Source organism: Falco peregrinus, chromosome 6 (assembly GCF_023634155.1).
Source record: "Falco peregrinus isolate bFalPer1 chromosome 6, bFalPer1.pri, whole genome shotgun sequence".
NCBI classification, from domain to species: Eukaryota; Metazoa; Chordata; class Aves; order Falconiformes; family Falconidae; genus Falco; species Falco peregrinus.
Genome location: NC_073726.1, coordinates 30,564,370 through 30,590,219, shown reverse-complemented (window position 1 = coordinate 30,590,219; position 25,850 = coordinate 30,564,370). Strand labels below are relative to the sequence as shown.

Sequence of the window (25,850 nt, the reverse complement as noted above, 5' to 3'; positions counted from 1 at the left end):
TCCCCAGGAAAGTTTCAAGATGGAGACCTTCCTCTGTCTGGCCTCAGGTCAGGCTGGGAGGTGAGAGGAGTTCTCCAGAGCCCATTTGCTCCTTGGTTTCTCCACTGAAGATTCTAGCAACAGACGAAGAAATAGCCTGGGAGATGCTTCAGGTGCATTGGTAAAGCTTTGCCCAGCCCGGGGGTGCAGAGATTCTGCATCCTTTTGCTTGTTGCCCGGGATCTCCCATCCCTCCTCCCAGCATAAAGGGAATTAAGAAGAGCTGCTTGTCTAGTGGGTGCCAGCTCACTTGCAGGGTGTGTAGCTGCTGGGATGGATGAGTGGAACTCTACCTGTCTCATCATCCGGGTACAGCCTCTACCCTCTGCTCTCTTCAGCATCACTGAAATCAGAAAGCATCCACTTGAGCATTAACAGGTGCCTAATTTTAACCAGACCTACACCTTCCATCCCCCTTCTTGTGCATTTTTTAATCACTCCAAAGGTGCCTAACCTTGGAGGAGGGTGCAGAAAGAGAAGATGCAATATCCAGGATTACCACGGTGGTTTGGGGTGCCAAGGGCAGTTTTAAGCACTGTTAACCGTTAGCTGTGGAGCTCCATCCAGCAGGTTATAACGGAGACAAGCATTAGAGTAAAGCCTCTGCACAGAGCTGGATGAAAGGGCAGCCAACTCCAACTCCAGTCCTGAGAACGAAGAGGGAAATAAGTTAGTCAAGACACGTGGATCTGGAGATAGACTGAGGAGACTATTCCTCAGTATATTTGTTATGCAGTACGATTCATTACAGCAAATCCACTGTGCTTCTCTGATTCATCACTCCTGGCTGTGGGGCTAAGCTGTTTTGAGGGATAGATGATTGCTACTAAACCAGCTTTGCAAAATTAGTGAATGAATGTATTGAGCCTGGCTTAAAACCTTCTCAAGTACCATTTTCCAAGACAATAAAGAAAAGATTACTGCTAATTTACTTCCATAGCCAAAAAAAAAAAAAAAAAAAAAAAAAAAAAAGAAGTCACACTGGGCTGGCAGGTAACTAGAATTTTATGAGGTTCCATTAATACTTTTGATCTGGGTTTGATTTGAGTTATGCCTAGCAATTGTCTGAGTCTGCAGACAGAAAATTATGCTCAGAGCTTTTGGGACAATAAGGAGTTAAATTAAGAAAGGTCATGGTCTTGTCTCTTGGCACCTCTGTGATTTTGCTGGGCAGTGGCTGGCAGTTTTCCTGCAAAGGCAAGAAACAGTTTTATTTGCTTGATTTGCAAGCCAGAGAGGGTTTGGGGGCGATATTGTGCTGTCAGCAAACACAACTGCTTTAGTTTTTTTTCAGAGAAAAGGCCCCCCTTTGATCAGGTGTTGTGGCTGTACTTAATAACTGTGGGCTGGGTCTGCAAGCTGAGTTTCCAAACCAAATACAGTGTTTTTAACATGTGAGTTTGAAACTGTGTGTGCAGACTTGGTTGATTAAATAAAAGGATTTATGTGTATATGCACACAGTCAGATATATCTGTACATACGTGCATACATTTGATAAGTCTGGAACACGTAAACTTTCAGCTGAGTAACAATAAAAAATCCCTTCTAGTTTGAATCAGCAGAGATTCATAATAATAATAATAAATGATAATACAAATTAAAAAGTTTCAAAGCCAAAATTCTTGAAGAACCAAGACGGCGGAGAAAGAAAAACTTGGTTTATACACTTCTCTTCTGGATTCTGGTGAGCGAGTTCTCCCTGCATGATATCAGGAATAGTTAATGCAAAGCTGAATTTTGGGGAGAGGGTATTCTTTCTGTAAGGCGGGGTGTGGGGGGTGTGTGTGTCTCTCTTGTAAGTGGATGCTTGACTTCAGAAGAGATCCTCTGTGCATTCAAGAAAGCTCAACCATCCAAGCAGATCTTATGGAAACGGAAAATATGGTTTTGCCCCGTACAATTTCCCATTAGAAATTTCCCATCACAGCTGATGTCTTTGGAGAGCAAGAACTTGAGGTACTCTGCGAAACTCAAGGTCAAATGTTGTCCTAACCATGGATTAGTCTGTACAGGCATTACTTGAATGAAAGACCAAGAGGAATCTTTCTGAGAAGTGTCACAACAGCACCTGCCAAAAGATATGGTTGTGACAAGCTTTTTGGCAGAACTCATGTCTCAAGTCTTCAAATTTACAGGCTTATGGGACAGTAGGCTGTGTTTAAGCTAGTGAATACTTAATCCAGATCTATATTTTAGTCCTGAAGCATGAGCATGCATAGCCCTCATATGTACTTTGGTCTTTCTTCTTTCAAAGGCAGGTTAGCTTCATCTATTTGCTTGATTTGCAAGCCACAGAGGGTTTGGGAGCGATGTTGTGTCTTCAGCAAACACAACCTATCCTGCTTGTTGGGAGAGCTACTTGGTCCTTGCTATCCCTTGAACCACGACCAGGCATTGCCCGGGGTACCACTAATAGCTTATCAGCATCTACGGTCACCAGCCAGTGTTTGAGCTGCTGTCCTGGCCATTTGGTTTATCGGTGTGGGCACGACTAGAGGGGCTGAAGCACAGTCCCAGTTAGCTGTGACCAGCTTACTGGAACCTGACAGCTATACTGCCATGCAGAGGTGCATTTGCATTCATTCCTACCTGCCCCATCTAATTAATAATAGAAGATAAATGAGGAAAATGGAAAACAGAGGTCAGAAACGGGGGAGATCTCTTGGCCAATATGGGATTCTTCCTCTCCGTGTGTTTGTTTTCTGGTGTTTTGTCATTTATAATGTACTTGTTTAACTTTTCATGTATGCCGAGGTTTATGTGGAGGCAGAAAGGGAGCCTGAGCTTTCTTTTCCCAATCCCACTGATTTAAATCCCACTAAGGAAATAAATAGCAGCCTGGACGGTTTCCAAAGGGAGTTATGGAGGCAGGTGCTGAAGTCAATGAGAGCACTCCTTAGCCTGGGAAACTCTCAGAGATGGGGCTGTCCACTGATGACATTTCCCCATCCTGCCCTGGACGTGCGAGCCCTGAAGGTTTTACTTTCTTGGGTAACTCTTCTCCCTGCAGCCCTTGCATCACTCTGCCTCCACAGCAGTGCTGTAAGGGAGAGCTCACCCTGGTAGAGCAATGCTGTTTCAGTTTGGGATGGCTGAAGCTGCCTGTGGTGCACCCTTCTCCTTGATGCGGTGTTCAAAGCCAACCCAGGCGCTAGCTCCTGCTGAAGCCTGGGAATGCTCCTTTGCAGTTTCCTTCCTCCCTCCCCTCTGTTCCCCCAAGTCCCACAAACAGAACTGCTGGCTGCAGCCAGACGAGGCAAGGGAAGGGAAAGGAGGGTGTTTCTGAAAGCTGTTTCCTTCTGCTGACAGTGATTGCAGGGAATGGGAAGGGCTCTGCCTACATCCTGCCATCTTACGCTGGGCTGAGAGAGTTGTTATAGAAGTGACAAAATCTACCAGATGCATGGCTGTGGCTTGTATGAATCGGCTTTCTCAGGAAACCAGTCCTCATCTAAGCAAAGGGACACAGTGACTGGAAATCTCTTTTCTGTTATGTGTTGGATCTAACACACGTGGTAGAGCTTATTTGCCTGGGTCGCCAAATGGAAACCAAGCAAATGCCTTATGTACTCCAGGGGTGGAGATTTTGACTCTTGTTCCTTCTAGATGCTGCAGGACCGGGTGCCCTGTCAGCACTGAAGTGTATTCACTGAGGTGATATTCTCTTATTCAGGGTGATATTTTTATAGCAGGTTTAACATGCAAGATGTTAAAGATACAGCCTTCAACCAAGGCAGCACTGAATCCTCAAGAGCTGCCTGCACAGGATAGTATTTATGAAGATTTTTTGGGGTCCCTTCCTTAAGTGATATAAGAGATATAATCTGTGAACCATTATGAAGAGTCCTTGTTAAATTTCCAACTCTTATCCTCATTACCAAAGCTTAGGATTTCTGAGTCCTAACAATGAAAAACACCTAGGTGCTGCTTGATGTGACAGTTTTAGCAAGTATGTGGTTTTACTTATTTCTCGCCTTATGAATGGATGAAAAATTACTATTAGGGTTTTGTTTTTGGTTTTTGGTTTTTTTTTTTTGTTTGTTTTGGTTTTGTTTTTCCTTCCCTTCCTATGTGACTGTGAGATGTGGTCAGATACTTCACACTAAATATTTAGAAATACAGATCACCCATTGCTGGTGCAATCAGTTCTGATACCTATTAGCTGCATTTATGCATTTCTTCCATTTCTTCTCCTCTAGTGGCAACACACCCATTGCAGTGTGGGGAACTCATCTAGACCTCATCCAAAACCCTCAGATCCGGGCAAAGCACGGTGGAAAGGAACACGTCAATGTGAGTATGCCTGCTGAGCTGGAGAGCGGACATGTCCAAGGTGGTGAGAGGGGCTGGATAACAGCTCTGGAGGTTGAAATCTCCAATTGCATCCAGAACAGAGTATGACTTGCTTTCAGAAGGATTACACCATCCTTTCTCCATGAAAGAGCACTGGACCAAAGAGAGAAAAGAGAGGTGTTAATGGTGGGTCATACATTTCCTGGTCCTTGCTGAGCTTATTTCTTCTGTTGGCTCAAGGATACCCGTCCTCTCTTGGCTGTTGTATAACCTGTGTTGCTTACCAGCCATGCCTGTGCATAACTAGACCCAAATTCAGGTTTTTAGATCAGTGTGCTGGAACTGGAAGGGACTGTGAATAATGCTTTTTGGTACTACTGTGTCCACTCCCTGGCCTTTTTTGGGATCCTGCAAGTGTCTCCAGGTTTAACCAGCTAGGTTTGTAACTTAGTTCAACTCTTAGTGACCACTGAAGAATCGGAAGTCAGCCTGTGGAGGCCAGTAGAGCTTTACCAAGGAATGGGAGGACAATTCACCTGGAAGGAGCCAATTGCCAGTAGCTGCTGAGCAGCTCCAGGTAGAACTGTAAAAGGTGTGAGTGTAGGACATGCAATTAGGAAACTCAGGAGCAGGTAGCACTTGCTGGTACGTACAGTAAGGTTGGAGGAAGGGGCCATGCAACAGCATCTGAAAAGTAGTTGGCTGTGTATGGGTATTTCCTGGGACCAACTGTGAAAGAGCATCCCAGAAGAAGAGGGATCAAAAATAAAAAAACCCAAAACACAGAGGGACCAGTTGGGGTGGGGTCAGAAAGTCCAGGTCCTCTTCATTTCTCGGATTTAGAGTAGTCCATATGCTTTCCACAAAAGGTTCTCAAAGCACTTTGTGGACATTAAAATAATGTACTGCCACATGAACAATGGTGAAATTGTGGTAGATCCAAAAAGAAAATGCAGGAAAATATGGGGTAGATTCATTTGCGTCTGCAGTTTACAGATTGAGAGACCTAAATTTTGGTCTTGTCCCAGCTCTGCCATGAACTAATATCTCCCTTCATAAAACCAAATCCAAAGCAATTTTGTCACCTCTCATGCCCCATCAGATTCAGGAAATACCAGTGAGATTGGTTTCTGGATGCTGAAACTTGACTAGCAGTTTTCCAGTCTGTCATGAACTCTGGGGAAACCCTGGTCCAACTGATTATGCATATTCATAGGAATGTTTTGGTAATGTGTTCTATTTCCTGGTACAGCACAAACAAACACTACTTTAACTTTCCTGCAGAATTAGAAGCCTGCATGACTTCATCTTATTCTTCCAGCCAGACTCCAGATCTTGCCTGACACAGTGGTCTCAAACAGTCATGCCATTGTGCAGGTGATGAAGCCTATTCTTCATCTCACACACCTCCATGCGGAATTGCCCATCAGTTTTGCACTGGGAATTACTCTGGTGCCTTTTCTTCCTTGTAAGAGCTGTTACAGCAAAAAACATCTGACTGACTGACTTTCCAATACGAAACTGTCTGGTCCAAGTCGCTTATCTATTGATTTAAACCAAAGACATATTAGCATCTGAGCTATGCTAGCTGTGATAATGAGCATGCTCTCAGTGCTGTAGGTATCAGACTAGTTTGGAGAAGATTCTCAGATCAGGCACAGCTGGGATCCCATGGGGCTGGTGCTGTTTTCCTACAGAGCCTGTTGATTCCTGGTGAGACTGGGATGCAGCGTGCTAGCAACCACGATATAGAAAAATGAAAACTCAGATCCTGAAGGACAAGCAGGCGTCCAATTCTACATTGTTTAAAGTGGTAGTCAGGGTAAAATGCCTTTCACAAGCTATAACCTGTTTCTCAAATACAGGAAAAAGCAGGTCTTTGGCAGGGTTGGAAACACACTTTAGGGTTTCCTGGGACCTACCTCATTATCTGCGCCTCTCCAGCTTCCTGGGCTTCATTTTGGGTAACCTGATGTTCAAACAGGAATCTTGGGCACAACTGAGCCTGCGCTGCACATATACTTGTGGAGTGATCCCCAAGAGTATGAGAGCTAATTTTAGGGTGATAGTAAGCCTTTGATTAGTCTCTGTTGTCAAAAAAAAAAAACAAACACCAAACAAAAAAAAACCAGGAAGACTTTCTGTTTCCAGAAAGAAATGGGTTTAAGGGAAGATGTCAACACTGGCAACCCCACAGGCTGAGCTCCCTCAGGGAAGAAGCACAGGATGCCCAAGTGCAGTGCAAACTGCTCCACACACCCACCCCAGAAAAGTTTTCCTAATCCCTTTCCATACTTGATTGCATGATGGGTGGCGGGTATGTTTTGAACCAGTGGAGCACCAGCCTGTCTCATGATAACCAAGGAGGTCTGCTCCTCCCTGTCCTCCAGGAGCAGGTAGGCTAACATTTCACTGAGAGGTATCTGTCCACCAGGATGGCTGGAGGCATTTTCCATAAACACTCCCTCTGTTTGTTTCCTTTCTCCAGAACTGTGAGGTGCAGAACAGCACGGAGATGACCTGCCAGGCTCCGGCACTGGCTGTTGACCCCAATCACCATTCTGAGCTCGCCGAGCGTCCAGAGGAGTTTGGCTTCATTCTTGACAACGTGCAATCCCTGCTGATCCTCAACAAAACCAACTTCACTTACTACCCAAACCCTATCTTCGAGGTTTTCAATCCCTCAGGGATCCTGGAGCTGAAGCCGGGAAGTCCCATCATACTGAAGGTGAGATGGAGGCCAAGGACTGGGTGAGGAAGGACAAACACATGCTGCCTGTTGCCTCTCTGTGTCTGCCAGCACCCCACAAGTGGCATCCTAATTGCATCCTAGAAATTTCCTTCATTTATTGCACCTACCATATTGCATCACATCAGAGTCATCATCTGCAAACACCAGTCACTGCTCAGCATCTGCCAATAGCCATAACTAAAAAATATAAACGCCTGCTGTAGCTACCTGTATGCAGCTTAAATTTGTACCCACTGCCCTCCACCAGAGAAGAATGTTTTCTGCTACTGCAACAAGGCTGGTAGATAAATATCCAAGTTTATGTCTTTCTTGGGTTTTCAAGACCTTCCTTTCACCCCTGTTTAAATCTTACACCAGTCCTTTGTCATTTCTGTAATCTGGACAGCAATAGAGAGAAAGAATTTTATGGTTGAGCATTTCTATATCAGCACTTGTATGTGGTGCATACGCAAAGAAATGGTTGTGCCTGCAGAATACCTCCTTGCGTGGTTACAAAGAGGTCTGTCTTGACTGAACACATTTTGTGAGGGCCTGTTTGTTCAAGACTTATATGTAACATTTCTCATTTAGTTTCAGAGAGAGAGGAGAGCAGGACAGGCTGTTTTGACAGATTACAGTCTGTAGCCATCCATGCTGTCCTCTGCATGACTTTCTAAATTGGCTTTTCCTCTCTGTGTTAGCAAATGACGAACCACAAATGTCAAACGCAATGTTAATACTCATGTCAAAGGAACAAACTAGAGCTGGAAGGTGAATACTTTTCTGATGGTGGGCTTTTTTGGTGTGTGTGTGATATTTCTTTCTATCCAGGGCAAGAACCTGATCCCACCAGTGGCAGGAGGGAATGCCAAACTGAATTACACAGTTTTGGTTGGTGAGAAGCCCTGTGCAGTGACCGTATCAGATGTGCAGCTACTGTGTGAGTCCCCAAACCTCATTGGACGGCACAAGGTGATGGTAAGTGGTGCTTGAACTTCAGCCTGTCCTCCCTGGGTGGGTTGGGAGGGCATACCAGTGCTCAAGAGCTGGTAGACATCTCCGAGGAGTTTGTATCACCATTTGCTTTCCATAGATCCCATAAACTTCAGGGCCTCTTCTTGTCATAATATCCCCACCAAGAGTAATTTGGAGAAGTACAAGAGTAACCAGGAGATCTTAATGGACACTGAGAAACTTTTCATTGTCAAAACCCTTTAGGGAAGTTTGCCTCTCTTCTGTTTTTGTATGGGCTGTATGAACACTAGATGCTTATATGAGTTCATATATATATTATATTCCCTCCATGGCATACTTAGTTAAATTTAGCACAGTCACTAGCAATTACTAACATACTGGTGGGTAAAATTCACCTTTATGCAGGAGAAAAGAAATGCAGGATATGGGCAACAGTATGACTGGACTTCGGACTGAACTTAGGCAAAAATCCAAGAATCCAAAAATCCTGCATATCCTTCCTGGGATCTGTGAAAAATGGACTCAGTGATTACATCAGAGAGAGCTTCTCTTCCTCTCACTATTGATTTATTTACTCCATTTTTACTTTCTTCTCAGCAGTTTGCATTCCTCAATGCTGTTGCTTGATAAGCAGCACATCAGCAAACTCATTGCAGTTGTACTGAGCTGTGGGTGGAAATACAACAAAATCTGACAAGTGACACCAAACATACAGATGAACAATGTTTCTCATTCCTTGTTATCAACTTTTCTCCACCTCTCTGTTGCCCTCCCAAACTTGTATCTGTCACATATTTATTTATTTCAATGCAATGAGACTCATAGAGGTTGATGGAGACACACTGCATGGCTCTTTAAAAAGAGAATTTTCTGGGAACTTTTAGAAAATAGTTTATGGTGACCGTTTTGGGTCTTGTTTGTGACTCCTGCTGGGACACCTGACGCTGGCTGCTTAACTTCTCTGTGCCAAAGTTTGTCATCTGGAAAACAGAGGTAATAACCCTTTTCAGCCATGCAAATACAGCATGGCTCTTGATTCATTGTAAAGCACTTTAAGACAATCCAAGAGGAGTAATAATGAAGTGAGAGATTTTCTCTGTGTGAATACGAAAGCTTTTGAACTAGACAATATATGTTCCATGTCATTTTCATGAATATAATTAAACATATGGTTAGTCAGAGATGGACAAAGCCAATCCTAGAGAGAAAACTCAATGTCAGGTGAGCAATAATCAACCTCTGGGGATCAGGGAGGATGAATATCTGCTCAGGTCTTACTAATTGGAAAGACTCCCCTGCTCCTGCAGCTTGGGACAGCTTAAGTGAAGCCATAGAGAAAAAAATAATCCCTTTTTGAGGATCTTGATCAAACAAGAGATACTGCTGGAAGCCAAGGAAGATGATCGCATTGAAGCCTGTTAATGAGCATCAGTAATAGGGGCAAGTTACAGATTTCTCGTTCAACTGCTAACACTGGGGCAAGGCTTTGGCAGCATCTGGGCTGGGAACCAAATACAGAAGGTCACCTGCAATGGAGACCAGTGCTCAAGGGTGGGCTTTGCAGCTGAAACTTTACAGGGGAAGAGCTGGGCTGGGAAATGCCTTCACCAGCATAGCATGGCATCTCTGTTGCTCAGGTTGGTACAAAATGTATCCCCATGATTCACATGACTGTCACTTTGATGGTCAGGAAAATTGACAGGTATCTCTCCTAGGTCCTCCTCCTGTTTCTGCCAACAATTTACTGTGTGACCTTGAGTAAATCGCTGAGCAAACCCTTTCTTGCAAAGTGAGGTGGCCTAGATCTGAGAGGGGACCATGGGAGTGAATCAACCATTGCAACACTGATATTATTTCTAAGAGAAGGAACCTGAGATTATTTCTAAGGGAAGGAACAGTGACATTAATGTCAACAGATTTTTGATCTAGCTCAGCTATCTTTTTTTTTATACGACAGAGTTAAATATTTGAAAAAGGAGAAAAGAACTAAAAGGCCTGAGCAACGGTTAAAAAAGATGGACTAAATAAAATTCAGAGGCAAGCTCTGTCTCAAGGAAATCAAAGAGACATGAGAAAGATACATGAGTATCTTGGGGAAGGTCTACAATGAAGAAGCGGAGTACTTTTGAAGGGTTGCTGGTATCTAATGTAGGCACTTATATACATGGAACGTCACACTGGACTCTTTATATAGTGAATGGAGAGATGGTCAAATACAGCAACTGAAGTTCAGGGCACAGTTGATCTCATCCTAAGGTAGACACTTACATTTGGCCAGGGCAAACTTCCACTAGGATAGACACTGCCACAGTCAAGTTGTGCTCAACAGGAACTCCTGAACTGCTGACCCCTAAGACTTTGCTGGACAAAACTGAGCTCTGCCATAGTGCCATTTAGAACAAATTCAGGATTAATAGGCCTAGCAGGTGGCCAAACTTTGTTTGATAAGATGGAGGGCTCATGTGCAGTCTTCTGGAAGGTATAAATAGCACTTATAAAACACTCAGTGGCCCAGGAGATAAAGTAAGGCTGTATCTACATATTTGCTTATTTTTCTTTCAAATGTTCACAATAATACTGCAGCCTTGCAGGCTTTCTTCTTCAAGTGACAGATTCCCTCAGATCATGGCAGTTTTATTCATGGACTGTGAGACCTTAGCAGTGCTGAAACAACTTTTAGAGAGGAATGTACTGGGGTTAACTTTGTTAGACACCTACCTCTATGAGTCTAGATCTCCTTACAGTTAATGGAGAGAAATGGGAACTTCCACTGAATAAAACGTCTCATCCTAATGTTAAAGGAGGTGTCAAAAGCTGCTCACATAAATCACATTCTAAAAGTGCTTTTTCTCTGTATTGACTCTGAAAGCATGCTGTAATGTCTAACTTAGATGTGCATGTCCAATGTTTGGTGAGAAGACTCCCACCCATGGAGACAGGCTGTTCGGCAAGCTTTGAGGACAGACCTGCACTGGGGATTGGGATGGGGTTTTTTGATTCTAGTCTGATACTCCCTGAATGGACTTATCTGACTACAGGGCTTGGGGGAAAAGGGCCACTGTCGGAAACAAAAAATGAAAAGTGACGAATCTGTTTATTGATCCACTGTGACAGGAAGGAAATTGTGCAAGCTGGTGAGCAAATTTTGCTGGGAGGATTTGGGACAGTGGTCTAGGGCAAAAGGCAACAGCTTCCAGTGCAGACATTAGCGTGTCAGTTTGGCAGTTTGTCTTCCCAGTTGAGCATGCCACATACCAACAGCAAACCTCTGCCCTGCGCAGGCCTTATAGGTGAGTCGGGCCTTGCATCTTGAAACAGATGGGAAAGCTAGTTAATGCTGCATCCTCAACTTAAATGAGTGCTAGGTTTTTCCTTGGCCACTGAAGATGCTCTACAAGTCATCAATGTCATGGTACAGGAACGGTCATCTTGAAACTCTACTGCCTGGTCCGATGAGCTTAGGTTTGATTCTGTTTCTCATTGCAGACATTGTTATCTTTCTAAAGCCCATCCACAAATGCCATGAGGGGATCTTGTGGATAGTAATTAGATATTTCCAGACATTCATTTTTGTCCTGCCCAAGACATAAGGGTTACAGCTAGGTGGCTTTGGCCAGGACCCACTGAGGAACAGGCTGCTGCTGCTGCTAGAGCAAACCAGACATCTCAGAGGCTGTAACTGGGGCCAGAATAATTTCTAGGAGGTTGCGGGGTCACACAGATTCATGTCCCCTGCAAAGCCTGTAGTAGTGAGGAGCAAAAGCAGCTGGAAAACTTTTCATTAATTCATGACTTTCTGCTTCATAGTCTCTCCTGCTAGTTAATCCTTCCTCCTCGGGCCAGTTTCTTCCTCCTGGAGCCTAGAGAGGAAGCCCAAGTGGGTGCCTGCGCTGAGGCCTGGGACTGATGCATGTGCAGGCGGGCTGGAGGCAGACTGAGTAACTGAGAGCCAGTGGGACGGAGGAGACAGCTAGCCACCAGGCTGGGATGCGGAGGGTGTTTTCACATGCCAGGCTGGAATGCTGTGGGATCTGGAAATTATAAGGGAGAGCTCCTCATAAAGAAGGAAGAAAAAGGTTCAGGTACATGCTGCAATGGGTCCAGTTGCAGTGGGAGGGGACAGCACGTAGTCCTGAGGTCTTGACTGCACCTTTGCCCAGCAGCAAGATTTTGCTCTTTGTGCAAGGCCTGCTGTGCCTCCCTGTGACAAAGGTCAGCTGGCAGGAGTGATGGGGCTCATTGCCAAGTCACGATCCTTCAAGCTCTTTGCATGGCATCTTCCTAGCTTTGTGTTGATCTATAACCAGTGGTCCCCTAAGACTGCACACTCCTCAAAGCCTCTTTTTATACTTCAGGCTAGTCAGCAGTGCTTTTCCCCCTGCCACTCAAACTTTTTCTACTCTACAAACAGCTTTGAACAACCTTGTAGTAGCCTTAAGCAAGCATTACCCTGTGGCATTACTGTTGGGAGCAGCGTTCGTATTGTAAAACTGGGTTCCTGACAGACTTGCTTCAACAGAGCATTTTGTTGGCCTTCAAGCAGTGCCGATTGCACAGTTTCTTTCTGGCTGTTAAAAGCAAGGTCTTCACACAGCAGCTTGTTCCAGAGGCTAGCAGCAGCCCTGGGAACCTCTGGGAGTGCGTGGAGAGCAGAGAGCTGTATTCCTCTCCCTGTCCCACTGGTGAGCATTTACAGCCACCCTGTCAATGTGTGGCTAGAAGAGGGGCTGTAAAGGTTCAGGCTCAGTGGGTTTTGTGATATTATTTTTTTTTTTCCTGTCCCAGTGGGTTCCAGATACAGTTTTCCCTGGTTGAAGAGTCAAAAGCAAATTGTGACTCTGATTTCTGCATTCTTGCTGCACTGACTGCTTCTGTGCTAGCTGTCTGGGTCAGATGTCCCTTGTGCCACTGTGAGGTTAGGACCTATCAAACCACAAGCATGAGCTGAGCGTCCTGTGTGCATTTTGGGAATGTGTCACCAGGACAGTCCAGCACAACATAGCTGTTCAGGACAGGGAATGGAAAACCCAGAATGAAGCCCAAACTGATAGGTAGCCAGGACATTGGAACTGGTGAGATTTGCTTCATCACAAGTCCTTTATTAGTTGGGTTCATGGCCACTCTGTCTACAGAGGTGCTTCTATATGACATTTCAGGCAATTTTAAGCTGTTCTCTGTCCAAGTACTTCATGATCCATTTATCCTGGGAGACAAGGGGAGGTCTTCATTCAGCCTTAGTTAGGGAGATGATGGAGTTCCTCTGTTTTCCTGCTTGTTTTACAGTTTCAGTGTAACTCTTCCCTGCCTTCCCTCTAGGCTCGTGTAGGAGGAATGGAGTTCTCCCCAGGGATGGTCTATATCTCTCCAGACAGCCCTCTCAGCTTGCCAGCTATTGTCAGCATTGCGGTGGCCGGTGGCCTGCTCATCATCTTCATTGTGGCTGTGTTGATTGCGTACAAGCGCAAATCCAGAGAAAGCGACCTCACTCTCAAACGTCTGCAGATGCAGATGGACAACCTGGAGTCCAGGGTGGCACTGGAGTGCAAAGAAGGTAGGATGAGGAAGGAAAGCTGACACTGTGTCAGTGTTAGTAGAAGAGAGGCATCCAGCCACAAAGCCTTGAGCCAAAATATCACGAACAAAAGAGGCATTGAGCCCTGTGGGTATGGCTCAAGCCTGGACATAATCTGACTTTGCCTATTTTACCTGAGCCCAGCCTTCCTCCACCCTGTCCTAACTGCATTTGCTAACTTGCTGTTTAGGGAGAACCTTGGCACATGTCCCTGGGGAAAGGCTATGTTATAGAAAAGGTGAGACTGCTCTTGTCCACCTTCTTCTTCCTCTCCATGTATTTCTTCTCCAGTTTTACCTTAATCTCATTCCTGTGGGTCTGAGGGCCTTCCCCATCATGGTGAGGGAGACATGTACTGTCATGGCTGCATGAGTCGTTCCTTTTTTGTGTCAGCCTTTGCAGAGCTACAGACAGATATTCATGAGCTGACAAGTGATCTGGATGGAGCAGGGATCCCTTTCCTCGACTACCGAACCTACACCATGAGGGTGCTTTTCCCTGGCATTGAAGATCATCCAGTCCTGAGGGATCTGGAGGTAAGAAATCAACATCTGCTTTGGCTTCTCTCATGCCTCCCTGTTCTCTCCTGTATGCAAGAGATGTTATGCCAGTGGTGGGGATGTGATGGCTTACAATGCTGTATCCTGCCAGGGGTGTGACAGCACCTCACTGAAAATCCAGGTTGAAAAGGGAAGATGATTTCTGCTATCTTAAATATTAAATTCTGTTTGACCATTCACCTGTTTGGAAGAGCCTCATAGATCTGTGTGCATTAGGTCTACTGCAACTGCATTAAGTTTCTTTGTGGTCTTCATCCTGCTGGGTTTTTGGTTTTTTTTTTTTAGGCTGGATTTGTTAGTTCCTGCTGTGCAGGGGCCAGGAAAAAAAGTTATATGGCAGAGCAGCGCACTTGCCTGTGTCACTCCAGCTTTGAATGACACTTATACTACCTAGAGGCCTTTTTTTTTTGTGGCAACACCTATAGAAATAACCTGCTGTTGCTGAAGAAGGTTCGCCTTTGCTGTACGCTGTGGTTGTCAGTGAGGTCAGAAAACCACAGCATCAGTCTGCCCATACCCTGTCCACATCTGTCTCCTCCACCCGAACTCCCTGGACCACAGCAGTGGGAGAACAGTGAGACATGGCCTGGCACTGCTGAGGTCTACACTCAGCCTGCATTGCCTCACCGGCGATGAGGAATTTGATGGGACCCCAGGTGAGGTCTGCCCATGCTGCAAAACTGCTTCAGGCTTTGGCAGATGACAGGCTGTGCTCCAGGGGTACCTGGGCCAGAGAAGCAGGGGTACACCATGGCCAGGGCCAGAGGGTCATTGCCTGAGCTCTCTGCAAGGTCTTTGGCAAGCTCTGAGTTTCAGAGAGGCTCTGGCGTGGGCTGGTGAGATTGCTGGAGGCCACGACTGGGGCTAGTTGGCAGAAAGGAGGACCAAGAGCTGGCACAGGCGATACCATGCTTGGCTGGCTGCGTAATCAGAGGGGCCTGCTTGTCTTTACTCCTTCCCTTCAGGAGAGGCAAAATTCATCAAACCATATGGAGAGAACCATGAAAAAGCCTAATCTGTCAGCAAGGAGGACTTGTGGGATTGGGTAGGAGGCTGTTACACATTGACTACTGTGTATATTTGCCTTTGGGGTGCAGGCAGAGTGGCGTCGAGCTGCTTTCCCTCAGGAAAGAGGGGCTCACAACAAATAAGCACAAGAGGTGAGGGGTGATGAATCTCTCTCACATACGTATACGCACACACAAACACTTTCATTATACCCACAGCCAATTTCAATCCCTATATTCATTAACCTCAGCCAGCTGACCACAAAATAGCACCTGACCCCTACAGAGGTTTTAGCATGGATGCTCCCATGTGTAGATACATACAGAGAGACACAGAGCTAATGTTTCAATCAGCCACCTTTGATCTTGTCTTCCTTTCATTTCCTTCAACTATTTTTCCCCCCCTTAATCCTTTTTAAAGCTTCAACAGCTCGTTCAGTGTCAACATCTTTGGATACCAACATATCAGGGAAGGCAGCTCCCATTCTGCTCCCTCCTCTGTAGCACCTAGAAGGAGTTGCTATTTATGGCAAAAGGCCCCAGCATAGATCCCGCAGTGAGCGGTCTTACTTATTTCCAGCTCATTTGCCAATTAACTGCTTCCAGATGCAGTACAAAATACTTTTCTTGGGGTTTTTTTGTTTGGTTGGTTGTTTTTTTGGTTTTTTTTTAATTCTCCATAATAACCCGGGGATAGACAATATTAAATGTTCAAGCAAGTGAGTTAAAAATAATTATTCGTGGGATGGGTGGTAGTGGTTGGTTGTCTCAAGCTATTTACTAAGTAATTTATTTGCTGTATACAAAAAGAGTTAAGAGCTTTAATTTCCAGAATGAAAAAGTAATGACTTTTTAAGGGCCCTTGCATTACTTGGTTGTTTAAGCATGCCAACTTGTTTTGGATTAAAGTGCCAAATCCGGTTGGTTATTAATACATACATCCCACAGCGACACATGTTGCTTTATGTTGAGATCCTCTAGCTTTCAGGAAAGCTTTTTCAAGGGCTAGAACAGCTTTGGCAACATGAAGGAATGAGTTTGGGGTTTTCTGTTTAGGCTCCATTTTTGCTGTAGCCAGAAGGATGGGAAATGGTAAAGCCTGCTGTAGACTGTGGAGCCTGGGGTCCAGTGTTGATGTCCTGAATTGTTCTATAGAAAAACTACTTCACCAGCCTTCCACAGCTGAGAAATATATTACAGACTTATCAACCTTTCTGTCTCTAAACTATCTCAGCTCCCAAGCACAGGGGTCCTACTGCAGTGGGATCTCCAAGAGACATCCCAACTCAGGGTGTCCTCACACACCTTCATATACCTAGTTCTTCAAACCAAGGCCCAGCTGCATGACCACCAACTCAGCCACTGCCTCACTGCATCTCTTCACCTACTCAAAACCTGACCCCAGGCTCTTTTCCCCATTCACTTTCTTGCTGCCTGTCATAACTTCTTAAAGCTGAACCCCAAATCTCTGTAAGCAGGCTTTTTTCAGGGATAAAAAAGAGGTTTTAGGTAAAGATAGAGTGAGACTTCACTTTGACCACAATAAAAATATAACATGGTATGGTACCACATCTAGGCACTAGCAATCTATTTTTGATGTACTGTTAAGAGAGGAAAAGACAGGACTGGACAAGAATAATCTGACTGTGGCTAGGAGGTGTCTCAGGCTTCCTAATCATTAGATGGTGTGTGGACTCTCTTCCTTTTTACAGGACTATCCTGTGATACAGAAGGAAGGATTCACTTGCCTGCTAGATGCAAGTTCTTTTTTTTTTTTTTTTTTATTGTTTCTGCTGTTTGAAGCAGCTTTTCCCTGTCTCAGTACTGACTTCTTGATGTTAAAGTGTATTTGGAGGAGGGAGAGGAGCTGGAGGGATGAGAGCAGAGAGGTAGCAAAGGGGGTGTGACCAATTCAGGGAGGTCTGACAGCAGATAGTGAGGGAAAGGTATAAATTTCCTTTCTTCTTGTGCAGGTCCCTGGTTATAGGCAGGAACGAGTGGAGAAAGGCTTGAAGCTCTTTGCCCAGCTCATCAACAACAAGGTTTTCCTGCTGTCCTTCATCCGCACGCTGGAGTCCCAGCGCAGCTTCTCCATGCGGGACCGTGGTAATGTGGCCTCACTGATCATGACAGTGCTGCAAAGTAAGCTGGAGTATGCTACTGATGTCCTCAAACAGCTCTTGGCTGACCTCATAGACAAAAATCTGGAGAGCAAGAACCACCCCAAGCTGCTGCTCCGGAGGTAAGGGTGCCTGGGGCTGGAGTGAGCTGGCCTGGGCAGCCTGAGCCCCACTAACATAAGCATGCTGGTCATCTGGAGGAAAGGGGCAAATCTGCTTGATTTTTGTTTGTGCAGCAGGGTGTGAAATCAGGATGGTACACAGCCACAGCTCAGGGGACCCTATATGCCATGAAGCTGTTTGTAAAGAGGGTTAAATAAGGCAGACAGGGTTGAATGAGGATTGAATCGCTCTCCCTTTCTAGTTCCCAGCTCCTTTCAGACTTCCTGACAGAGCATGCCTCCTCTTCAAGGACTCTCCTCTTCCTCGCTTTTGAGCGAGTGTGTCTATAGATCTTGCTCCATCTCCTCCCTAACAAAAATGTAGTCAATGATTAAAAGCTACAGAACAAAACTACCTCTGGATTTTAATATGGATCTTCCATAAAGCTTTGTAAGGGCAGGAAGAGCCCATGCTTCTCCGTCCTTATTTTGGTCTCCTTGTGTGCTTGAGATGCTTGTTTATGCTTATGTTTCCTTTTGACCTGAAAACTCCAGTTGCAGTTGTAGGACCTGTACCACATGGAAGAGGCTGTATTATGTCCCTGGTGAATAGGTCAGTCAGTTGCTGATGTCTCCTGCCTGGGATGTGGACTGCCCTGCTTTGTTTCTTGTTCATGAGTGAGCTATGGACACCTGGAGAGTTTTTTGCAGCTGCATTGCCTGTCTTTCCCTAAGCAATGGTGCTGGGAGCTTGTTGAAGACAGTAGAAGAGCTGAGCAGGACAACAGAACAGGTTTCATACAGGGCACAAATTTGGATTAGTGCTTCTTGGCCAGGTCTAAGGTCTACACTCCACAGTTCCATGGGAACCCTCGGTATAGAAATCTGCTGCTCTGTCATTAATGTGCTTTCCCTGCCTAGGGAAATGCTGCCTCTTCTCCCTTTAGGATCACATTAATCTCCTTTTCAGAGTCTGAACCATCCCTTCTGATTCAAGGACCCTGAGTGAAATCAGTGGAGACTTCTGGAGATGAATGGCCTTTGCCACTGCTGAAAGGCAACTTTGAGGAGTCCTCAGCTGATTACAATAGATGGCTTGGACAGGGAAGAGATCTGTGGTGCCTGCAGGGAGCTTTTCGTCTGCCCACTATGGAGCAGAAGGCACTCCCTAGCATTCAAGGCAGCAATGCCAGGGGCAGAGGTTGGACTTTGCTTTGGTGTCAGTTGACTCCCCGATGTGATTCAAGCCCTACAGCCTGGCTGGTGACCTCCCTTCCGCTGTCCCCAGGCTTCTTCTCTGTGCTTCTCCTCTGATGCTGAATGGCACTGCCTTCCTCCAACTGTCTCCTCCCTTCATTTTCTCCTTCTTCTTCCCCTTTCTCCATCTCTTTAATCTTCCCTGCTTTTCCATTCCTGTCTTGGCCTGAGCATCCCAACTTTCCTCTTTTTCCTTCTTCCAGCTCTTTTCTAATTCTAGTCCTCTTTTTTGGAAATGAAATGTGGCCCTTGGAAAGAGAGCCTGTGAACAAAGAAGGCACTTCCACTGTTCCAAGCTCTGAAAACACAAGGAGACGTTAGAGACATCTCTGACTTTTTGCTGATTTTTTGGTTTTTTTTAACTCTCTGAGTTTATGCTCCGAGATGGAGGTCCTGCACTGAGCAGCATCAGGACAATGTCCTGATGAACATGTGAATAGCTCAATGCCTTGGGTCAGATGTTGGTGTGAGGTCCTCAGACAATTATTTGAAGCAGGTAGAGTCAACTTGATGCTTCCCCTCTCCCTCCCTGTGAGTCTGCGGAAGGAAGGGAATCTTCAAACACCTTTCTGCAATGTTGGTTTTGGGGGTATTTGGCAGGAGGAAGGAGCTGGCTGGAATGATCTTCCCACCTCACCTGCGTCCAGTGTTTGTCCCACAAGACATCTGCAGCCTCAAAGCGATCAAGGTTGTCAGGGCAGAGAGCAGCACCACAATGGCATTTCAGTTCTTTTTTCTCATGGTAATGCTGTTTGCACTATGCCATGGGTTCCAGGTGTCACACCAGGGAGCGTCAGAAAGAGCACTCTTCTGGCTGATATTCCCTGAGAGAAGCTCAGACCAAGATAAGCATGAGTATTGCTGGAACTGATATCGCAGCATGACCCATGGAGGACAGCAGCTAGGTGACACTGACCGAGGGAAATATAGGGCAAACAGGCTGGTTTGGACGGAGGCAGTCTCTAGGCAGAGACAGAATGATGACCACTGCAAGCAAAGGAAACACAGCATTAATCTGGTAGCAAACTGGGACCGTATCACCTTTCTCTGGTTGCAAGCAAGAAAAGAGGAGTGACAGAAAACCCCTGGTATCATTCCTCCCCGCACCATCCCCACTATTTAAGTGAGGATTTGCCCACAAGAACAGAAGAATCTCTGTGGAAACCAGGCTGAAGATGAACTGCATTTAGCTAGGGAAGGGACTGTCACTTGCTTTGTGTTGGTGTAACAGGGCACTGCTTTCAGGCAAGGTTGTTGGTTGGTTCCACACATATAGCTCCAGCAATGCAAACCCTTCCTCTTGGAAGTGTCACGCTCCAAAGGAAGCAAGATTAACTTTATGTTGAAGGGAACCTAAAAGGCAAGTTGCAGCCCTAAGCAAGAACCCCTGCATGGCTTTGGTGATAGCCAGAAGGAAGACTGACTGTAATTCATCCAGGCAGGGAGTCTTGCTTTCTTCTTGATCAACACCAGTGCATGTACTGGCACCAACACAGGTTTATCCTGTGCTCCTGGTGCCCACAACACGTTTACAGGTCTCAGTCAGTCCTTCTGTAGGAGAAGCTCACCCTGAAGACTCGAGATGGACTTTTGTTTGATTGAGAACAGAGTGTTCAAGGGCAAGAGGATGGGTTCTGTGAATGCACCACATTGACACATTGAAGACTATAATCACTCCCAAATGCGAGGGAGATAGTCAGAGCCAGATAACTATTCTCTGGTGATTTAGATCTGTCTGCCTTCAGTATTTATATAGCCTGCTTGTCATACAGCCTAACTCTCAGCTCCTCATATCTGACGGTTTTATCCTCCCTGAGCTCCTCTGAGAAGGTTCCATCAAACGTTGTCATCTCGCTTTTACTGATGGAGAAACTGGGAAACAGACATACGGGGACTTCCCTAGTCACAGGGATATCAACAGGGCAGTAAGGATTTGCCTGCAGGTTTCCTACATGCAAAGCGAAAGCAGAGAACCTAGGATGCGCTTAATCCTGATGGTGTCATGACAGACTTTCCACAGGGCTCCAAGATCTGGGCAGTAAGATGGACAAAGCCAATCTTTGACTAGCCCTTTGATATTACCAGCATAACTAATTAATTTCCAATTTATTTTTTCTCCTTGGCTGATTTTAGGACAGAGTCTGTGGCTGAGAAGATGCTCACCAACTGGTTCACCTTCCTTCTGTACAAGTTCCTCAAGGTAAGAGGAGCAGCATGCCTGGATGAACAGCTGCTTTAATACATTTCTTGTTGGTGAGGTTTAGTTGGGGCAAAAACTTCACGGGTATAAAGGAAAAGGATTTTTTTCTCTGAAGGAGGCTCACTGCCTGATGGGAGAGGGACTGCTTCCTGATCCAGGGAGAACAAAGAAGGACACTTTGTTAGAGAGGCAGCCTGTCAGTCTTACTCCTGTACAGAGGTGAAATCTGAGGGTCAGTGCTGAAATGTGAATGATTTCAGAGCCTGTTGGAGACCTACATTGAAAATGCTCTCCTTTTATTAGCAGGCTCAGATCTCCGTTACGTGGTGACCCATATTTTCAATGCACAGTGGCTGGAGATCTCCTCCCACCCAGTTCAGAACTGCTGAGTTCTGAAGAACAGAACAGAGACAGTGACTAGAACTGCAGAACAGTGCTGAGGCCCAGTGCCTCCATCATACCCAGTGTCTCCTTCATACTTACCTGCTTTACACACACTGTAACCATAACCCTGCTTGGTTTAATTTAGGCCTGAGCCCAAGCATTTCTTGGCATTAGGCTGTCTCAAGCCTGCCCTGGGCAAGGCCATGCGCGATCTAAGTACAGAGGGCTGGACACAACACCCCATGTCAACCTGACTGCTGCATCCAGAGCCCAGTATGGGCTGAGGCTGCTGCTGCTTTATATGCCAGTGGGAGGGGGAGGTAGCACTGGCTTTGCAGGACACCATCAGCAAAAGAGTGAAAGGACTTGAGACACCCCTTGAAGCCCTTTCGTTCTTCCTGGGGGGTCTCCTTGTGGTGGTGTGTAGTGAAAAACAGAGTCTTCCAGCCTTTGAGACCTGCCGCTGAATGCTGGGTGATGGCAGTTTCCCCATGGGGATACACACTGAACTCAAGCATGCTGATTGTGCAGGCACCAGACTTGGAGCCAGCCTTTTTGGCAAGAGCTGGGCTCTGCATCTCCCTCATTCCCAGTGCTGTTGCTAGATATCCTTGGACCTTACAGCCCCATTTGGACAGCGTGGCCATCCTCTGCCTGGCAATTCAAGGCTTTATAAATCAGTCCCATTCCCCTGAGCCTTTCCCAGGTGCAACCAGTCCAAGGATGAACACATGGGAAAGTTCTGAAGGTCCCTGGAAGGTAATTTCTGTGACTTCAGTATCAGATTCCTGCTTTCAGCTGAAAGGAAAGGATATAAGGAGGTGACTCCCTAAAGAACTGCTTTTATAATAGGCTTTTTTCACCCTACTCAGCTACTTGTCTTCTTGCCTTAGCCTGAACAGAGGCCTGATAAGGGCAAGAGACAGGCACACAGAAGCAATATGCTGCTGGCAGATAAGCTAATTAAGTGGGAGACAGGTGTAGGAACTGAGAAAGGGGCCACTTTGCTTCAGATTATTAACTTGTTTTTGCTGGGATCTACACCAGAGGAAAATGACCTCGCTCATTGAGTTTGGACACACTGAAAGAGAGGGCAAGGTGGGGAGGAGGGGAGGAAGGATAGAGGGATGAAGGGGAAGGGAGCCAATAGAAGCCTGAGGAAGAGTGCATGACAGCAAATGTGCAGAGGGAGTGCAGCAAGGGAGGAGAGGCTAGGAAAAGTGTGGGAAGATGAGTGCAGGGAGTACGAATGATGGGAATGAGAAATTAGGGAGAAGTGTGCTTTGCTGGCCCTGCCTGTGGGCTGCTTGTTGCTCTTCTGTGCTGGGCTCCACACATCTGACATCACTGATGCAACCATACAGATCCAGGGGCTCACCTCCCCTGGATCATGGAGGTGCTTCTGCTTGAGCAGCCCTATTTGCCTCCAGAATGAGAGGGATCAGGGAGACTGCTGACTCTGACCAGACACCCAGGATGGGGCATCAGCAGCCCATCTCCCTTTCAGAGCTGTCTTCCTCTGGGACCCATCCCACCACCTGCTCCAGTGCAAAGCTCTGGCCTGGTGGCCATCACTTGAACAGCTCCTACAAGGCTCTGCTAGCCCCAGCATTGCCAGGGAGCACCGGCACCTCTGTCCCATGAGAGGACATTCAAGAGGGCTGGTTGTACTCTGTGGAAGTGGAGAGTCACCTCTCTTCCTAGGATGTATGGAATAAACTGATTCCCACTGATGCATTTGTCTTGAGTGGTTGGGGATGGCAAATCGTGGCAGTTATTGAGATGCTGTGTAGGTTGGGTTCTCACCTCTGCTCCTCCTGTTTCACCTCATGGTTGTCTGTCACCCCTGCAGGAGTGTGCTGGCGAACCTCTCTTCTCCCTTTTCTGTGCCATCAAGCAGCAGATGGAAAAGGGTCCCATCGACTCGATCACTGGGGAGGCCCGGTACTCACTGAGTGAGGACAAGCTTATCCGACAGCAGATTGATTACAAGACACTGGTGAGTGCTCTGAGGACACCTTCCTATGGACTTGTCCAGCCTCTTCTAGAAAAAGTGGATTTAGAGAAAAGAAGCCAGTGATGGGCATGGTGACCCTCTGGGACAATTCTTTCTTGCAACCTAGCAGGGTAACCCCTGATGCATCCCCTAACACAGCAAGGTTGATAGCTGCAGCATCTGCTTGCAAAGCAGATCTGCAGAGACAGCTGCTTCCAAGTTAATTCCATTGTGCCCAGAGCATCTTCAGCTCCCCAAAGGCCTTGCCTGTTCTCTGAAAGCATCTGCACTTATAGCTGGGTAGGCTGACAGTGCCAGTCCTTTACCATTCCTTGGATTAGCTGAGGTCCAGGAGCACTGGAAGACAGGCATGAACCTTGTATCATGAATAGGCCTGTGAACATGGAGACAATAGATATGGGCAATTTACTCTGTTCTGTTAGACAAAATGCTTCCCAGTATCTAACCCTTTTCCCTGGAGTGACATCCACCCTTCCAACATCCCTCTGAGTTGTAAGTCAAATGTAATAGTCTTCCTACATTAGGAAGGTGGGGTTGTCACTGCAAGTTGTCACCCCCTGGCAGGGGCATGATGCCCACGGTGGGGTTTCTTCCTCCTCACTCTTGGCCCCCCACCACCCGCTCCCTTCTCCCCGGTGCCCAGCACCAGGGCAGAGCTGCCCAGCGCCCAGCCCGGGCACACCAAGGGCTGGTGTATGCTGGGCAGCGCCTGCCCAGGGCGGCAGCCCTTGGCCATGCCGGGTGTCCCCAGCGCGGAGCTCAGGCAGGTGGGCACCAGCCCCTTGGCCGTGGGACACGTGTGATCCCAGGGACACCCAGCTCAGGGCACGGCCAGCCCAGAGATGTCTGAGACCTTGTGGGCATCAGTCAGTGCAAAGCCTATGCCCTTATGCAAGTGACAGTAAAAATAGTTTTTATGAGGCTACATTGCAAGGAACTGCTCTAGAATAATACCAGGGGAAAAAAAAATAATCTGTTTCTCCAATGAAGATTTCAGCATCAAGGAATGTATTAGAGGTACACAGTGAAGGGACCTATTATATGTTCTCTAGAGCTAATGCAGCTATTCCTCTTGAGCAAGCACAAGTCAAAGAAAAATGAACTTGATTTAAAGATTTCAAGGGAAAGAAAATTAATCCCTGTCACTGAGTCATTTGCTTCAAAATGTAATTGTCTGCATAGTGAAAGACATAGGATCATAGAATCACGGAATGGTTTGCATTGGAAAAGACCTTAAAGACCACCTAGCTCCCACCCCCGCTGCCATGGGCAGGGACACCTTCCACTAGACCAGGTTGCTCCAAGCCCCGTCCAACCTGGCTTTGGACACTGCCAGGGATGGGGCAGCCACAGCTGCTCTGGGTAACGTGTTCCAGCAATGCAATTTCAAATATGCAGCTTTAGCTTCTACTCTGAAATTACATCATTTTCCCACCTAATTAAAGAACATCAATTAAAGAGCATTAGAGATCTCTTCTTAATGTAAGTGTTTGTGGGCCTTCACATTTTCCTGGATACACTAAATCCACTGAGCTTCTAAGTCTCTGCAGGAAGAAGAACACTAAGTCTTCAAAGATCCTTGTAATTTCTTTATTTCTCATATTCTTGTTCTCAGAAATGATGCTGAGGTGCTCTGAACTTGTCAATTATTTTATTTGTGCCTTCAATTGAGGGATGTACATCTCACTTAACTTTAGCTAGCTTTGAGAGCTGTGTCCAGTTGATGTTAGTTCCTTGACCTGTCTTAGATCTTAGCTCAGGTGGGCTAACGCTAGAAATGCCTGCTTTTCTTCGATAACTACAGACAGTCTAGAGCTGAGCTTTGATTGAATCCAAGTCTGATGGGAGGCTAGACTTTATTCTTAAATAAGACTACGATTTTGTTTTGTGCATTAAAAACGTGACTTTTATTAAATCAGCAGCGTAGTTCTTTTCTATTACGTGTGGTTGTCTAGTAATTCAAAGGCCTGATCTCACATGGAGAGAATGAGCAAAAAGAAGAAAAATGCAGACACAGTGATCACTTTCACCAAAGGAAATCCCTCCGATCCTTTTAGGCTTGATATAAAGCAGCCAGCAAAGGGTAGTAATTATACATCAGCCTGAACAAAGCTGTCCTCCATTCGCTTTGTGTCGTTTGATGTTAATCAGCTCTCCCTCTTACATCTCAAGAGCAGACAAATATACCCTGATAGGAATCTCAGCAGATTTACAGAGATCAGCTTTGGTGAAGGAGATTAAGAAGAAGCAGACTATGAATAGGATTGTTCTTTCTTTCTGTTTCTCTTTATTTCTGTTTCATTTTGTCCTTCTACCTTCCTTAAGCAGTCCGTCATATTTTATTAAAAATATATAGCAATGGAATAAAGAAAGAACTGGTTCAGTATTTGTAATACAGGAATTCCCTCAATGTCTCCTGCTTTCTACCAAACACACCTGGTCACCACTGTGAGTTTGCAGTGTGTGTGTCTAGAATTCATTGGGTTGGTCACGTTTCATGAGTGCTAGATGACTTCCTGACTGAGTTAAATAACAATTCCAGCAGCGGAATGCATTGAAACAGGCTCTTTATTGTCATTATTCCAGAAAGATA

At 46.0% G+C, this 25,850-nt stretch overlaps 1 protein-coding gene across 2 annotated transcripts in view; it reads left to right on the top strand.

Annotated features, from left to right (window-relative positions):
* Positions 1-25,850, top strand: part of PLXNA4 (plexin A4) — a 456,052-nt gene that overhangs the window by 392,807 nt on the left and 37,395 nt on the right. For both annotated transcript variants that reach the window (XM_005236707.3, XM_027785664.2), the window contains exons 17-24: positions 4,240-4,333; positions 6,822-7,061; positions 7,896-8,042; positions 13,356-13,590; positions 14,005-14,147; positions 17,152-17,420; positions 20,790-20,856; positions 23,093-23,239. In XM_005236707.3, coding sequence (XP_005236764.1) covers positions 4,240-4,333; positions 6,822-7,061; positions 7,896-8,042; positions 13,356-13,590; positions 14,005-14,147; positions 17,152-17,420; positions 20,790-20,856; positions 23,093-23,239 — 1,342 coding nt within the window. The remainder of the gene's footprint in view (positions 1-4,239; positions 4,334-6,821; positions 7,062-7,895; positions 8,043-13,355; positions 13,591-14,004; positions 14,148-17,151; positions 17,421-20,789; positions 20,857-23,092; positions 23,240-25,850) is intronic.